The sequence below is a fragment of the Drosophila bipectinata genome, chromosome 2L, assembly GCF_030179905.1.
Source record: "Drosophila bipectinata strain 14024-0381.07 chromosome 2L, DbipHiC1v2, whole genome shotgun sequence".
In the NCBI taxonomy this organism is placed as follows: domain Eukaryota; kingdom Metazoa; phylum Arthropoda; class Insecta; order Diptera; family Drosophilidae; genus Drosophila; species Drosophila bipectinata.
This window is the reverse complement of record NC_091736.1, coordinates 1,413,430-1,430,798: the sequence shown is the minus strand read 5'-3', so window position 1 is coordinate 1,430,798 and position 17,369 is coordinate 1,413,430. Positions and strand designations below refer to the sequence as shown.

The 17,369-nt window shown below is 43.2% G+C and overlaps 3 protein-coding genes across 3 annotated transcripts; 1 reads left to right on the top strand and 2 right to left on the bottom strand.

Annotated features, from left to right (window-relative positions):
• Positions 1-480: 480 nt before the first annotated feature.
• On the bottom strand, positions 481-12,726 carry hbt (headbutt). The gene is made up of 6 exons (XM_043212752.2): positions 12,649-12,726; positions 10,545-11,474; positions 8,892-9,737; positions 8,467-8,830; positions 6,035-6,215; positions 481-3,680 (listed from the first exon to the last, which is right to left on the bottom strand). The coding sequence occupies exons 1-6, from the start codon at positions 12,724-12,726 to the stop codon at positions 2,975-2,977; spliced, it is 3,105 nt and encodes a 1,034-aa protein (XP_043068687.1). The 3' UTR covers positions 481-2,974.
• LOC108131239 (uncharacterized) lies at positions 6,441-7,199 on the bottom strand. The gene has a single exon (XM_017250025.3). It carries the CDS (start codon positions 7,197-7,199, stop codon positions 6,441-6,443), a length of 759 nt encoding a protein of 252 aa, XP_017105514.2.
• Positions 7,323-8,186, top strand: LOC108131240 (uncharacterized). Its single transcript, XM_043212730.2, has one exon. The coding sequence runs from the start codon at positions 7,323-7,325 to the stop codon at positions 8,184-8,186; it is 864 nt and encodes a 287-aa protein (XP_043068665.2).
• Positions 12,727-17,369: the final 4,643 nt, after the last annotated feature.

The window sequence follows — 17,369 nt, the reverse complement described above, 5'->3', positions numbered from 1 at the left end:
CACTCGCATGATCTCTGAACCCTTTCTTCTTGCTTGGATTCATGGGAATCCCCTTTTTCAATTAATGTTTTCGTAAAACTTTGGATGCAGCAATGTTTTACGGTTTTGCTTAAATGCGCAGAAATACTTTTGAAGTAAACAAGTTTGCCTGTTGTTTATAATTCTATTCAAATTTCACAATTACATTGAAATTTAATTTCGTCAACAACACATGCAGTTTTTTATATATTTGGTTTCTTATTTGTTTTTTATTGGGGTGCCTTTGTAAAATAACATTTTGATTTCTGTTGTATACTGAATTTTGTTGAGCTTGTCATGGGATCTAGGACCTGTTGAGCCAACTCCTTGCTAAAAACTCGACTGAGCAACTACACTGCCAACACGTTGCAGTGTATAAAGGTTATCGTCCAATCGATTGGGTTTTCTTAAAGCTTTTCCATTTCCATATTTGTTCAATCAACAATTTCAACTCTAATTACCAACTCTCGGGTACACAATGCTGGGCTACGCATAGGTATGTCTATAGGTATGAGGGATGTATATAGTTGGGATACATATCTTTGATTTTTTTTTTGTTTTTTTTTTGTATATATATGCATCTATGTTGAGACTTTGGTTTTATGTTCTTGTAATCGATCTCTTCTAGGTTACTAAAAATCTACAAAATATAATATTTTAATATTTTTGTTCTCTCTTTTTTTAAATATAGTATTCTGCATATACACATATACTTTGTAATGATTGTTTAACATTTATTCATATTTCTTGATGCAAGTTTTGTTCCTTACTTGGTTTTTTGTTCAGTGTGGTTCTTGATGAGGTCAACTTTGATTTGATTTTGAAACATTTGGTTTTCTTTTTTTTTCATTTACTAGAATGACTTTGGTTTTTTGGGTGATTTTGTCTAATTGTTGATATGTGTTTACTGCTTTTTTAATTTTTTATTTTAGTTTTTATATAGTGGTTAATATGAACTCTTGCATTATTTGGTTTTGGTTTATATTTTTACAATTCCAAAAAGGTTTAATCATTTTCTGTTAGATGTTAAATACTTTCTTTGTCATATATTTATCGTTTTCTCATTTATTTTAATAATATTCAGTCTATATAAACATTCATTTATACATTTATGCTAAATTTCGAAAAAACAAATCGGGAGATTCATGCGAAACTGACTCAAAAACGATGCTCATTTTCAGTTTCCCAACCAAAACTGGTAAAATTTCTCTAAAAGAACTCGAATCAAATCATATAGAAATGGTGAAATAAAGGCCTGCTTTTAATCTGTTCTACGTCGGGTGAGTTTCATGTAAATCTATAAAAAATCAATGGATCTTAAAGTGTTCTCAATAATGCAAGTGTTGTATGGATGAATGTATAGGTCTAGTTAGGGCATGCTAGTTGCACTTGTTTCTGTATATTTCATTAAATATTTTTGGATATTTTGTTTAGCTTTTTTGTTAACACATTCCTCTTGACGAGTTTTATTCATTGCATTTGGTTTTTGGTTTTTATTCTTATATGGCTTCTGATTTTTGTTAGTTTTTTCTTTCAAGATGTCTATACCATTACCATTGTTGAACTATTTCCTTAACTGGTTTGCTTATGCCTTTGAATATAGATAGAATTCGATCAACATAGACGAAAACAACTATTTACATACATATAAATACACATAGGCATGTATATTTTATTTAAGCTTGCTTTATAATCTAATCCATAGTAATTAATTGTGGTAGCTGTCCCAGTCACATGCAGAAACCAACAAAAGGAAAACATCTGAGCCTTTTTCGGGTCAAGGGGTAGAATGGCCTTCGGGCCATTTGGTTTTGAGCAAAAAGTAATCATTTCAGCCATATACTTTCGAAGATAATATGCTAAAATCTTTAATTCGGATATTATTTGTAATATAAGGTCGTGCTTTGTAGAATAATGTTTATTAGAGTGTTCCAGGAGCATTCCGCTGGGGGAAAATATCCGTACAAATAAAAGTATTATATTATATCAATACACTAATTACTAAGCAAATCAATGCCAAGCATATCCTAAAATTAATGCTTTTCTCTATATTTGGTTTAGTGCTTTCAAGCTTCATCATAAAAACTGCCAATTTAGTTTGCCAAGTCCCACCAAGGCCCAACAGTCCAGGAGCAATCCCATCCAAGTGTTCCTAGTTTTTGGAGTTGGAAGTACTGCCCCTTGGAAGGTTGGGCCTTGGATGGTTGGCCTTACACCTGCACCGATATTTAAAATTTAATGGGATTAATGGTAAATTAGCTATGTAAAAAATACTTAAATTAAATCATTTTAGGCAGTATGTTTTTTTTTTCTATAGCTTGTTGCTGTTGCTGTTCGTAATGGGCCGAAAATAACTTGAACGGTTTTTTGAACACAATTGCGTTAAGACGAGACTAAAAACTGAGCTTCAAATAAACTATTGCGAGTGTTAATACTTGTTGTGGTTCAACTTAGTCCATTAAAACGTTTTAAAATTCTCGAAAGGACTTGCCAAAAAGGACTACAGTTGGCTATACTCAACGGTAGTCGGTAATGCCTTGTTAAAAAGGAACTTTTCTAATCTTTCTAAACTTATTTTATGCTACAAGTGCGCGCCAGCACACTGACAACGAGAAGCATCTACACACGTACAAAAATTGGCAAAGCTTTTACAAAATTACGAAACTACGGTTACAAACTACTTTGCCAACGCACAAAAAAAATTATCATTACCAAGTGCAATACTGATCCGAATCGATCCAACCAATCGATTCGTCCTGGCAGAGACACATATTCGGAGAGGCGCCACGAGACGCCCCTCCCAAAAGCAATTCTAAAACTCTAACCACTGGACTCAGGCGCGGAGGTGGCGCTGCTCCTCGCTAATGGCGCTGCGCGTCGCCTCGCACTGGGCACAGTGCTTCTCCAGAAACTTCATGGACAAGTGGAACGTATACCGGTGCCGGGTGCAACGCCTTTACATCTTGTACTCGACGATCTTGTTGGGGTTGAGGAACTGCTCCCGCTGCGACGCCTCCAAATGGGCCACGGTGCGCGTCAAGGCCGAGCCCGAACCAGATCCCGATCCGGCTCCCTGTCCACTACCCGAGGAAGACTTGTGCTTGCCATCGCCACTGCCACTGCCACCTCCGCTGGTGCGTCCAGTGTCCGTACCAATCGGCTGGTACACGCCCTCGGCGCTTATCACGCCCACATTCACTCCGGCGACCACAGGCTGTTGCAGATACCCGGAATATTGCGGCGGCAGCTGGTAGCTGCCCGGCGGTTGCTGCTGCTGCTGTTGGTTGCTGCCCGCCCGCGGCTGCTCCGTGTGGGCAATGGGGTATTGCTGCTGATGGGCGTACTCCTGGCTGCTGCCCAAAGCGCCAGCGGCACCCACCGAGCCACCAGCTGCCCCGCCGCCACCGCCACCGGAGCCCATAATGCCACCGCCTCCACCCATCCGCGATCCGGAGTCGTCGTTGAGACCCTCGCCCATTTCCCCGTCCCTGTTGTGCCGTCCACGGATGCACAGCTTGGTGAAGAGCCAGACGCGGCCGCGGTACAGAAGGTAGCAGCAGAAGTGGACAAAGAAGGTGAAGATTATGGCGCAGGCCGTCACAATGATCGCCTTGCCCGGCTTGGTCCAATCCATCATCGGATAGATGGCGGTTTGGTTTTTTCTGCAAGTGATCGAAAATTAATATAATTTTTAGGAAATTAATCATTTATAATATATATTACAAGGAAAAGACAATATGGACCCGGGCAAAGCCCATCCATTTTCTGATATGGCTGACTAAAGGGGTATATCTGCGCCAATAATTATCAGATTATTGAGCGGAATACCTTAAACGATTTCTAGATAGATTCTCCACCATTCTGCATCAAAATCCTTAGACAAAATATTTTTTAAATTTTTTGCCCATTTTTCGTGAGGGATCCCTAGAAAATGGGGTTTTTCCTTATAGGGTCCACAGTGATGGCTATATCTTCCCCAATTCCCATCCGATTCTCAAGCGGAGTACCTTAAACGATTTCTAGATCAATTTGCCACCATTCTGCATCAAAATCCTTAGACAAAATATTTTTTAAATTTTTTGCCCATTTTTCGTGAGGGATCCCTAGAAAATGGGGTTTTTCCTTATAGGGTCCACAGTGATGGCTATATCTTCCCCAATTCCCATCCGATTCTCAAGCGGAGTACCTTAAACGATTTCTAGATCAATTTGCCACCATTCTGCATCAAAATCCTTAGACAAAATATTTTTTAAATTTTTTGTCCATTTTTCGTGAGGAATCCCTTGAAAATGGGGGTTTCCCCTATGGGGTCCACAGTGATGGCTATATCTTTCCCAATTCTTATCCGATTCTCAAGCGGAGTACCTTAAACGATTTCTAGATCGATTTGCCACCATTCTGCATCAAAATCCTGAGACAAACTATTTTTTAAATTTTTTGTCCATTTTTCGTGAGGGATCCCTTGAAAATGGGGTTTTCCCCTATAGGGTACACAGTGATGGCTATATCTTCCCCAATTCTCATCCGATTCTCAAGCGGAGTACCTTAAACGATTTCTAGACCGATTTGCCACCATTCTGCATCAAAATCCTGAGACAAAATATTTTTTAAATTTTTTGTCCATTTTTCGTGAGGGATCCCTTGAAAATGGGGTTTTCCCTTATAGGGACCACAGTGATGGTTATATCTTTCCCAATTCTTATCCGATTCTCAAGCGGAGTACCTTAAACGATTTCTAGAACGATTTGCCACCATTCTGCATCAAAATCCTGAGACAAAATATTTTTTAAATTTTTTGTCCATTTTTCGTGAGGGATCCCTTGAAAATGGGCTTTTTCCTTATAGGGACCACAGTGATGGCTATATCTTTCCCAATTCTTATCCGATTCTCAAGCGGAGTACCTTAAACGATTTCTAGATCGATTTGCCATCATTCTGCATCAAAATCCTAAGACAAAATATTTTTTAAATTTTTTGTCCATTTTTCGTGAGGGATCCCTTGAAAATGGGCTTTTTCCTTATAGGGACCACAGTGATGGCTATATCTTTCCCAATTCTTATCCGATTCTCAAGCGGAGTACCTTAAACGATTTCTAGATCGATTTGCCATCATTCTGCATCAAAATCCTAAGACAAAATATTTTTTAAATTTTTTGTCCATTTTTCGTGAGGGATCCCTTGAAAATGGGGGTTTCCCCTATGGGGTCCACAGTGATGGCTATATCTTTCCCAATTCTTATCCGATTCTCAAGCGGAGTACCTTAAACGATTTCTAGATCGATTTGCCACCATTCTGCATCAAAATCCTGAGACAAAATATTTTTTAAATTTTTTGTCCATTTTTCGTGAGGGATCCCTTGAAAATGGTGTCTTCCCTTATAGGGACCACAGTGATGGTTATATCTTTCCCAATTCTTATCCGATTCTCAAGCGGAGTACCTTAAACGATTTCTAGACCGATTTGCCACCATTCTGCATCAAAATCCTGAGACAAAATATTTTTTAAATTTTTTGTCCATTTTTCGTGAGGGATCCCTTGAAAATGGGGTTTTCCCTTATAGGGACCACAGTGATGGTTATATCTTTCCCAATTCTTATCCGATTCTCAAGCGGAGTACCTTAAACGATTTCTAGATCGATTTGCCATCATTCTGCATCAAAATCCTAAGACAAAATATTTTTTAAATTTTTTGTCCATTTTTCGTGATGAATCCCTTGAAAATGGGGTTTTCCCCTATAGGGTCCACAGTGATGGCTATATCTTTCCCAATTCTTATCCGATTCTCAAGCGGAGTACCTTAAACGATTTCTAGATCGATTTGCCACCATTCTGCATCAAAATCATTAGACAAACTATTTTTAGATTTTTTGTTCCTTTTTCGTGATGGGATCCCTTGATATACGGAAAGCCCCTTTCCCTAGATGGCCCACATTTAACATCAAGGGTACTGTATACGTTTCGCCTACTGTCTCAGTAAGCTTTTTATTTTTATTTCCTTTATTTTAGGTTACTTACCTGTCAGTGCCTCCAGCCAAAAAATAAATTCCCGTAAATATGGCATAAGCCAGACCAATTCCAGTTGTAAAGTAGGCGTGGCTCATCTTAATCGGATGCCCCACAATGGCCAAGTCAATGAGCATTATAATAGAGTTGAGCACATGGACCATAATATTCAAAGCATCAATCTTGTGGATTTCTGAAATAAAGGCAAAAATAATAAAAATTTCATGATGTCACAATTATTTTAAACGCTTTAAATTTTCCTATATTTAACAATCTTTAGAAATTTATAAACATTCCTAGAAACCACTTAATATTTTGACGATACTTGGTATTTTTACAATTCAAAGGTTACATTTTTATTTGGGAGACCAATTGTTGGTAAATTTTGGCGAGTGCACGTGAAAGTCCCATGTCCTTTTCAGATGTCCATTTGGCTCTTTAGGACTCGACTGAAGAATCGGGTTGAGGATGGGTTAACAGAGTAAAGGATGGCGTTGGAAATGTGGTCAGCGCCGTCCAGGAAGGCGTAGCAACCCAGAAAGTCTACGAGGAGCATCAGCGCACAGAGCGGCTTATCCAGAAGTGGTGGGAAGTTATCGTAGTAGCCGTAGATTACTTGGCCCTGGAACAGGATTACGGGACAGGCCATCTGCCAAAGGGCAAAGTGTACCAGGAAGTGGGAGGCAGGCTCTGTCTCAATAAGGCTAACCAGGACGGAGCAGAGGAACCAGGCGCAGACCGCATATATGTACCATACGAGCAGCAAGTAGCCGAGAGGCGGGCAGCCCGGCAGCTGCCAGTAGGCGAGCATCAGGAAGAAGGACACCATGAACAGGATCTCCACGGTCAAGAGCAACGTACGTAACACCGTCTGCTCGGGTAGAACTGAGACTGTACCCAGAGCCAGGCAGGCGGCTGTGACGCAGGAGGCGATCCAGTTGAACGGGATCTTGAAGCGCATCCAATCCACGCAGACATAAAGGATCAGGATGAGCAGGCCGCAAATGAAAGAGCAGTAGGCAGCTCTACAGTTCGGCACCAAGTCATGATGGGGCAGTAGAGCAGGCAGAAGCAGCAGCAGCAGGGTCAGGAAAGTGAACACCAGAGAAATTCCATAGATCCAAATACACACCTTGAGCCGAAGCCGGTCGACGTCAGTGCCAGGACGATCACTCATCGATGTGGATCGATGTGGTTATGGAAGGGTCAGTGTTGGTGCGAGCGTATACATATGAATAATTTTTTCGTATATTTATATTTTTTGTCAGTGTCACTATTCGAGCTCGGCGTGACAGCTATTATGTTAGGTATTACCAGATCGAGATCAGCCCCGAATCTCAGCGTGAGAACATATTCCTATCCATCCTTTGAATCCTTTGTGAGCCGACATGGCGACGACTCGTGGCACACGTGGAGCCACATCTCCGAGGACAAGGTCTCGTATCCGGTGCGCGCGGATCAAGCCACCTCCTTCACACATCCCATATTGTACCGGAAGCGTTCCGCCCTCTATTTCCGGTGTATTGTGTTCGTATTGCTTGGCATCCAGATGGCCCTCGGCTCGCTCCAGTGGGTGTTCACGACGTATCGCTGGCGTCCCCAATTCACCCATGAGGAGCGCAGTATGTCCGTGATCCTCTTGCTCCTGTCCTGGATCAACCTGATACTGGCCTTCATCGGCTTCCGGCGGCTGCAGTTCACCTTTCCGCTCAACTGGATCGTCTTCGCCAGCGCCTTCGAGAGCCTGACCTTGCTGGTGATGTGCCTGCGTCTCATCGAGCTGGATCTCACCTGGCCGTTTATGCTGTTCGGCTTCGTCGTTGTGGCCTACTACACCCTCCTGGGAATATGGGTGCCTAGCATGCTGACCGCCAACCTCTGGATCCTCATCGTGGCCAGCATTGTAGTGGTGATTACATCCGGTGTGGCGCTATTCATACGCCTGAAAATGCACTACTACGTGCCCCTCAGCTTCTGCCTGGTCCTGTTCGGTCCCTGGGCCATGTACAACTCGCAGAAGCTCTTCGTGTCCCACATGCGGGAGGCCTACATGACGCACCAGTACCTGGAGGCGGCGGCCAAGATGTACACCAACTATGCGATTACTGTTTGGGCTTTGGTCTACCTCTACCACCTCTCCGACGAAACCTTGGAAAACCCCTGATGGGAGATGATCTATTTGCAATTCGGGGCTGGTATTCTTTTGCAATAATACCTATATTTAAAGCTGTCATGTTACGATTTGCGAAAAGCCCTTCTTAAATATCATTATCCTTATTTGTCAAAATTTGTAAGTTTGTAAGTCTGTAAAAATTGTGACTTATTGTATAGAAAACGTAAAGCCCTCAAAGATGTTCCATCAGTCTTTTCAAAATAATGCAGTTTTTCACAAGAAGCTTTTGTTTCTATCAGACAGGCAGGAACTATAGCTACAAGGAACTCACCTGGGTTGTGGACAAGGAGCCAATAGCACATGGTGACAATGAACGCATAGACCGTGGCACAGGTATATAGCACCCAGTAGAGGTGGTGCAGTCGGCTCTTCTTCGCCTGGCGCACGATCTCAAAGTCCTCCCGCTCCACCATCATTCCCTGAGTGACTATCCAGGCGGCCAGCCAGGCCTGCACGGTGCAGAAGAGCAGGCCCCAGTGGGTCAAGTAGATCCACCACTTGGCGTAGTGGTGCTCGAAGTGCTCCTCCGTGCGCCCGATGTCCAGCAAGGAGCAGACCAGTGCCGCCAGGCAGGTGATGGCCGTGATCCAGCGGTAGAACAGGTACACAATACGCACCTGGGTGTTGCGCTGCCACTAGGGGATTGATGAGTACTGTTAGTAAGGCAACGAATGCCAGAGGGACTCCAAGACTCACCTGACACAGATAGAAGTTGTGGCGGTGCACATGGTCCGGGGTGAACTCCGGGAAGCAGCTGTTCCACAATTTGCTCACCATCATTCTCTGATTGCCCAGGCAACTGCCCGCGTTGGTGGCGAAGTGATTGAAGCCTTCACAGCTGTCCTGCGAAGGATACTGGTAGGAGTGGTAAGCCTGCTGCTGCTGGTGTTGCTGGTGCGGAGTCTGTTGCTCCGGGTAGTACGATTGCTGTTGCTGGCGATGGTGTTGCTGCTGATGGTGTTGCTGTTGCTGATGTTGGTTTTCGTACTGGTACGACTGGTAGCGCAGCTCCTCGGAGCCACGCAGCGACTGGCCACCGCCTCCCACTTCGCCTCCCGATGCTGTACCTCCGGCTCCTCCCCCCGTTGCCGCTGAGCCGTGCTCCTGGGCCTGGAACTCGTGTTGCGGCGGCGTCTTGTGGCTGTGCAGGCTGGCCCGGCCGCTGTCGCCGTAGGGATGAAGAAAATCGGGCAAATCAAGTATGTGCGCCAGCTGCGTGGCCACCTCGTCGTCCTCAACTTCGTCCTCGTCGTCCTCCTCTTGCAGATGGAAGAAGCGCAGTTCCTCGAGACTGGAGCAGTCGGTGGATAGCAGCGCCTGCGGCAGACACTCCTCGAGCAGGTCCTCCTCGTCTTCGGTGGTGCTGGCGAAGCCCGGCAGATAGCCGTAGTTGTCGTAGGCGTCGTACCGCCTGCGGGGCGTGGCCTTATAGTGATAGCCAGTTTGCAGCTCCTGCGCCGCGTTGTAGTCCTGGAACGGCGATAGTCTGGCCGCGGCTTTTGCTGCTGTCGAGACCGCCGCTGCTGCTGCTGTTGCTGCTACCTGGAGGTGGCAATAGAAGGAGTTCATTAGACATGTTTCTCTGGGGATTAAAGGGCTTTTCAACATTCAGTTTAATTACACAAACATAGATACTTGGGTCAAAATCCATCAAAAACAAGACAAAATCAGAAGGTAGAGCTGGAAGTTGTAATCAACATTTTTTATTCAATGTTTTTCTAAGCCCTTTCCAAAACACAACCATTTACAGAATCACACAAGAAACAGCATCACAAACATATAATATTTTTAAAAATTGAAGTATAGAAGGTATAGTCGTTAGTACAAAAAGAAAACTTATGAAAATTAACTAAAACAGTCTTTTGAGATCCCAAGCAGAAGACTAAGAACTAAATTCAATTTCAAACCATATAAATATATAAAATATATGTGTATATTCTTTATTATTATAATATAGTATTTAAATAGCAATAAGAGACACAAATGTACTTTTTGTTAAATTTTTTATTCAATAAGACAGCACAGAACAGACAACAATACAACATCAAAGCTAAGGCAACACTACATTTGAGTAATAAACTTTAACAACAATTTCTACAACATTTATATTTAAACTTTAAACTTTAAACTCATCTTATATAGTAAGATAACCCCATCAAGTAGTTTAAATAAAAATATATTTCTTAGATTATTTACACAAATAAATAAAAAAGACTAAACAATCAGCATGCTTATAGGGAATTTTAAGAAACACTCAACAATAAAACATTTATTTTTTATTTAATACTTCAAGTAAAACTACAAAAATTAACAAAACCATCTTAGAATTAGGAAATTGAATTTTCTTACCGCTGCTGCTGCCGCTGCAGCCGGAGTGGGTGGTGCCGGCGGCGGAGGTGGTACCGTGCGGGTGCTCCGGCTGCTGAAGTAGTAGTCGGTGGCTACACTCGGCGCCGGGGGCGGCGGCGGCAATACCGCCGGTACGGGTAGTGGCGGCAGATAGCCTGGCGAACTGCCCGCTGAGGCTAGCAGGGGCGTCGGCGAGGCATCGAAGTTGATGAGGGCCGCCGCCGGATAACCGCCGCCGGAGTAGCCGCCTAGACTGCGGTAGGAGTACGGATAGGTGGAGCCACCAGTAGCGCCTGTGCCACCGACTCCGCTGCTACTGCTGCTGGTGGTGCCGATATAGATGTGCGCCGAGGTGGAGGGCAGGTGGTACCAGCTGGCTAGGTTGCCGCTGCCCAGACCAAATCCCAGGCCCAGTCCCAGACCCAGGCCGCTGCCGGTGCTGGTGCTGCCGCGGCTGAAATAGTAGCTGTACTGTTGCTGCTGGTGAGCTAGTTGTTGCTGTTGTATATGCTGTTGTTGCTGCTGCTGGGCGGACGGGGCCACGTACTCGTAGTGGCTGCCAGCCAGCCAACGCTGCCTGATGGGCGTGTAGCTCTGCCGATGGGCGTAGAGGAGTTGCTGTTGCTGCAGATGTTGCTCCTGTTGCTGCTGTTGTAGCAAATGTTGTTGCTGCTGCTGCTGTTGTTGTTGTTGCTGCTGCTGCTGATGCTGTTGTTGTTGCAACTGCAACTCCCGCTCAAGTCGCTGCAGCAGCAATTGTTGCTGCAGCTGCTGGATTTGCAGTTGCTGCTGCTGCTGGGCCAGCAACTGCTGCTGCACGAGCTGCTGGTGCTGTTGTTGCTGCTGCTGCTGCTGTAGTTGCTGCTGTTGGCCACTAATTGGCACCGCTCTAAGATAAAACTGCGCGTAATCCAATGTGATGGCGTTCCTCTACAGCTCCGAAGCGCGTCTACCACATTCAGGCTCTTCCGCCGTCTCCCTTTCCCCGCTCTTGTATGTTCTATTGTGGCGTCTGTTTGCTCCTGTTGCAGTTGCAGTTGCAAGTCGTCTGATCCTGTAAGTGGAGCAAGAGGCACACAGGTATGTAAGTTGGCTGCCTTTCACACACGAGTGCCTAAAACAGTAATTAGGCTGGCGTTGAGTATACGCCGTGTGAGCCAAGACGCCAAAGGATAAAGGATAAATGCCTGAAAGGCGTCTTCTTCAAAGGCACTGTTTCGAGCTCACAAATCACTTTTCTGCGACACTAATTTGGTGCGGCTAAGACGATCTCAGTTTCCGAGATATACTAGCTATACAGAGTCAGCTAAATGGAAACCTGAGCACCGAGGTGTCCCAAAGGCTCTGATAACTCGCAGGCAGATAATTTCCTTTGAGTTTGTCATACAAAGCGAAAGAAGCCTTTTATCAATTTAGTTTCTTTGACTAAATTTAATCACAGTCAAACTATATAAATTAATTATGATAAACTAAAAATTGTATGTAAAAAGATATTTTATATTAAGTTATTAAAGTTTACTTCCGACAATAGCATCCAACAGGCTTTTGATTAATAAACAAGATCTCAGTCTCTTTCTAGTTCCATTTTACTTTTAAGACTTTAACAACAATTATAGATATTCAACCTTAAAGACATTTTAAGTCTAAATATTTGCTTTTAAAGTTTAAGTTTTGTTCATCAATGCTCAGTTTCTGAAACAGAATTTGTGTCAATTATTTCAGCTCTCCTTTTAATTCCCAGAAAGTTCTGGAAGGATGGCCCATTTTTGTGGACTGTGGCCCACAGTGAACCCTCGGTCGAAGGCAGTTTATCCTTTTGGTCAGAGTGGGCAGAGCAATAAAAGCAAATCAAATCGCGCGTGCCTCAGCAAAACGCAAAACGCAAAATGGCAACCAGGAAACGCCGTTGTGGCCATTTTGGTTGCGTTGCCGTTTTCCGTTTCCCGTTTCTCTGAATTGAGTTGCAACTAACTAGAGTTGAGTTGTCAGATGCATGGGCCGGGGGTAATAGTGGGGCACGAGTGTGCCAGGGACCCAGCTAAATGCATTTGGGTGGGGCGCTTATGCTGTTCGTGCCTTTTGACGTCATCGGCAAATACTTTACTTGCAGCTCTGTTGGTGTTGCTGTTCTTGTGTTGTTAGTGTTATTGGCGTTGTTTACACAGCTGCTGTGGGGCCGCATTTAGTTGTTGCCGCTTCTGCTGGTTGCTGCAACATTTACATTGGCAATTTGCTTGAAAAAGCTCTTACACCATAATCCAACCAGCTCCTAGCACGAGAATGCCCACACACCCACATAGACACACACCCTCCGACTTCCGGCCACAAGTCTCTGTGCCAGGGCCTAACCCGAACTTCCGACATTGCCACCCAGAAGCAAATACCCCTTTATTGTATTAGGTTAGGATGGGTTTAGGGTTCTGAGATGGGTACTTTATTACCAACACACTTAAAATATGACTTTTTTAAATTTCAAAAAATTCAAATAATATTTTACTTATAATTCTCTAAATAAGGTTCTCTCGAGTATTATTATCATAAATTCCTTTATTAAAATTCAAAGGTAAAATTTCTCTAAAGAGTATTCACTTTTCCTTGAGCCTTGCATGTTATTTCCTTGGCATTTAGTTGGCGGCAACTTTTGTTTTAACTTTTTCCTAGTTTCCGCCTTTTTTTCCACTGCCGGGTGCGTGTGTAAAAAACTTCGTTTAACTTGTATGAAAACTATTTGCTTCAATCATTTCAACTCTCTGCTGCCGGATAATATTTAAAATAATAATAAAAAGGAGGGCTTAAAAAAACCAGAGCAAGGATAAAGTTGAGATTCAAGTCTTTTGGATGGGTTTCAAAGTTCGAGTATTTATTTATAGTCCACTTTGGCAGGAAGAAAAGGAACTTTGATAATAGTTTTTTGGTGCGGCAATTAGGAGAGCACGTAGCACGTTGCAGGTCATAAAGCCCAGAATGAATTGCCCAACAATGTTGCAATTGAAATGGAAATTGAAATTTAATGGCTATGCGCGGAGATCGCGCTGCTGCCGACGCCGACACCGACGCCGTTGCGGGGGAATGGCTCAATAGTGGAGCAATTGTGTACTAAAAGTGCACCATAAATTCGCTCAAGTGGCCGCCAGACAAATAAGCACACCAACACACAGGCAGGCAGTCCATCGCCCAGCCAAACACGGAGGACAGACCAATCGGGCGTATGAGCGATATTTGATGAAGCGTGGACAAGGACGAGAGCAGGCCGCACATGACAGAGCACGGCATTAATGCTAATTTTATTCCTAAAACGTGTTTATGCAATCCCCGGCTCTTTAATGTGCCAAACGGCAGATACTAATGTTAAGATTTAAGTATGCTAACTGTTTCCAAAGCACTATTTAATCAGGTCCAAGTTATGTGAAAAGTATTTAAGCTTTTGGCTGGAATTCCCATAAGCAGCGCTCCAATTTCGCTGCCAGTTCGCTGCCAGAGTGAAAATAAATAGAAATTCTGACAAATTACTTGCCAAGCTTTAGATAATGTTGAAATTCTCGCATATGCCCCCAAAGGCATCACGTTTTCTACTTTTCTACTCCACTTTTAGATGAGCACAAAAAAACAAGATGAAAAAATCGAAAAAAAATAAGAGAAAAATTTCGTTTGTTTTAATTAAATTGCATTCTCCACGATGAGGATTCCCATTCCCAGCTGGGTTGAGGGGGAAACTGAAAGACTTTCACTTGGCTGACTTGGAATTTCTGTTAATCAAACGCAGCGTTCAGCATGAAAGTGCTTAATTGTATTATTACATAACTTTTACTTTTGCTGAGAGACATAACATAAAATCGAGGGTGGATGTGCCATATTTCCTTTTCGCCTTCGTTGGCAATTAATCCACGCTCCATCCAAGGATAAATCGATGCGGTCTCAAAGGATAATTAATGCGTCCCAGAGGCCTGGGCATGACAGGAGCGTGGCTAGATATTCGACATAATATCTCCGGTTACTACAACTATTCGACACTATTAGTCTCCAAATTATAAAGCCATGCAAGGCATTTAATTGCAACGTTGTTGGCTTTTAGCTTTTTCGCCTACCATGTCTGGCTTTTGTATTGAAACCTGAATCCTTGTCGAGCTAATGTAGGTTTGCGGAAAAACTGCAGTGCTGCCACAAGCAGCGAGCGAGGGGGCAGTCACATTGACGTGTTTGTTTATGTAAACAGGAAGTGTTGTGCCGCTGGCAGTGTTGCAATGTATAGCCTTTCGAATGGAATCCAAGGTGAGGTGCCACAGCCTGCAACACGACTCTTCCGCATGTCCTCCCATCTATGCCAGTTTATACTTACATACCATACATAGTATATGTTTTTGCAACATATTTGCACACATGAAATTATAGTGAGGCCAACATTTAATGAATGGCCTGCCACCTGTGTCCGCTCTTAATGAGCTAAAGTAGAGGACTGCATCGTGAATGGTTATTGGCAGGCGGATGTTAACTACGGATGTTTGCCAACCAGACCCACACAAGTGTTACTTTCGAGTCCCTGGCATGACTATATTTTATATACTGAGTGGGTTCTAAGAGGCTTAATTCGTTGCTGTGGCTTATTTTAAAGGTTTTTAAATTGTTGACTATATGATACCCGGTACTAGGCTAATGGTTAGCATTAAGTGAGCTATCCCAGCTCCTGTTATTGGCTGCTGCTCATACTTTTAGAGAATCCATTCCACAGCCCTAGAAGCTATAAAGCAGCTTTAAGAGCCTGATATTGATGCAAGTCTGAGGCTGCTTCTGACAGTTGATGTTATGCATATTCCTAAGCTCAATGGAAATGCCACAAGAGTGGTTGCGCAACGAACTGACTGCCACACACTCGTGGGCTTGTGTATCTTGGATATTCGATTACTCGAACGATTGAGAGGAAATCCGGCGAGCTGTAAGAAAATCTTCTTTTAATGGGCGTATTACGAGTCCTGGCCACTATCGGAAATTAATGGGCTGGCATTCGAGTCTCTGGCTTTTCACTTAGCACTTGTTTACGGCACATACAGTTGGCCAGAAGCCGAAAATGTAAAAAAATACAAAACTGCCATAAATCAGAAGCATAAAAAACTGAATGGCCAAAGTCGGGCCAACACAAATATTGCCGCAACAGCATAAAGAAAAGTTTGATAAACTGCTTTGAGAGGGCGAAGTGAAGATTCCCCGACAAGTTTTGCGGCTGACAGTGAAAGTGGAGAAAGTAGAGAAAGCAGAGAAAGTGGAAAAAAATATGAAGGGAAAATATGAATAAGAAGAAATATATTTCCGTCGCCAACAATCAGGTGAAATGGTGCCTTGAAATGCAAAATGTGTCGAGGAAGTTGTCAAAACATTGTGATAACACTCTCTGGCCTCAACAACGACACTTGATAGGCTACTAGGGGGCTACATCCTGACCTTAATTGTGGTTGAGACTTAAATTGTCCTTCTCCTTTAAAGTACATTAATTTCGAAAGAAGAATTTTCGCAGCCAGGCTGTTATTTATTGTTAGACTGCAGCAGCCATGGTAATGTATTTCGACCATGGAATGCATTATACTATAATTTTTCCCGGGAACCACTATCTACATATTTTCAAGGATCTTTTTGCGACCGGCCGTCAGGAGAAATTAATCTGTCGGACGCGAAATTTACGAGGTGTTTGCTTTCCAAAAGGTGTGAATAAATTTTTCTTAAGCTTTTAATCTTTTTTTGATTAATCCTTGATTTTTAAATTCTTCAAGCATTTTTCTTCCTTTGAATATTAACCTTTTGAAGAGGTCCTGTGGCGCAAAAACATTAACTTCCACTTATCGTAAATCAGCTGTTGGTGGGTGACATTCTTGAAAAATCATTCTGGCCGGACCGGGCATATACTGAAGCACCACCAATATGGTTGAATGGCATAAATGGGCGAAAAGGCAAATATGACTTCGATCCGGTTTGTTTCTGCTCTCGAATGTCATAAATCACATAAATGTGTGGCCACATCAGCAGCATCCCGCAAAAAAAAAAGACCAAGAACCCAAAACAATAAAAACGCAACGAGTACCGCAGAATATGGGTTCAATTAAGCAGTAAAGTGGATGATATACGATGGGCTATATCTTGGCCCGGCACTAGTTTGTTAATTTATTGAACTGGTAATGCAAGTGTGTTTGCCTGCGGCAGGGGTTAAAATAATAAGCTGAATGATTGAAAATCCTACAACTGGCCAAAGGCTATGAAACTGCGGCTGCCAGTCAAGGTTGTGTGGTATTTCGGAAAATATATAAACAAGTTGTGGGACGTTGGGGATGGTTGTAGCATAAAAACCACAGACATAACACAACAAAATGCAAAAACTAGAAACTAACAAAAAAAAAGAGGTAAAAAATTGCAGAAAAACATTGAACAGAATGGAGAATGGCAAGACAGGCTGATGAACACAGGCCGACAAATACAGAAAATGCGTTTCATTCCAGGGGCAGGGACAGGGGCAGGGTATGCGAATCAATATGAATCCTAGAATCCAAGCGATGTGCCAGTGGAGGGGAAACCACAATAACAAAGTACTGAATAACGTCAAACTAGACCATGGAAATACCAGAGAGAGAAAAACGAGGCAGGCAGAATGTACCTATCATGGCGTATTCATGGTGCATGCAACGTGCTGCGCCTAAAACTATGCAACGATGCTGGGTCTTCTGCGGTTTTTGGTTGCTGCTGCCTCCACGATTTTTTCTTCCTCCTTGTTTATTATTTTGTATTTCTCCATTTGCCGCTTTGGGGCAAGACAAAGACGCACCACGTTGACCGCAATTAAAGCGG

Excerpts from the sequence above, each read along its gene's own strand:
- LOC108131239 (XM_017250025.3), bottom strand. The coding sequence starts at position 7,199 with ATGAGTGATCGTCCTGGCACTGACGTCGACCGGCTTCGGCTCAAGGTG.
- LOC108131240 (XM_043212730.2), top strand. The coding sequence starts at position 7,323 with ATGTTAGGTATTACCAGATCGAGATCAGCCCCGAATCTCAGCGTGAGA.
- hbt (XM_043212752.2), bottom strand. The coding sequence starts at position 12,726 with ATGCGGCCCCACAGCAGCTGTGTAAACAACGCCAATAACACTAACAAC. Across the intron at positions 11,475-12,648 it reads CAACACCAACAGAGCTGCAA|AGGAACGCCATCACATTGGA; the intron begins GTAAAGTATTTG and ends TCGGAGCTGTAG. Across the intron at positions 3,681-6,034 it reads TTGGCTGGAGGCACTGACAG|AAAAAACCAAACCGCCATCT; the intron begins GTAAGTAACCTA and ends GATCACTTGCAG.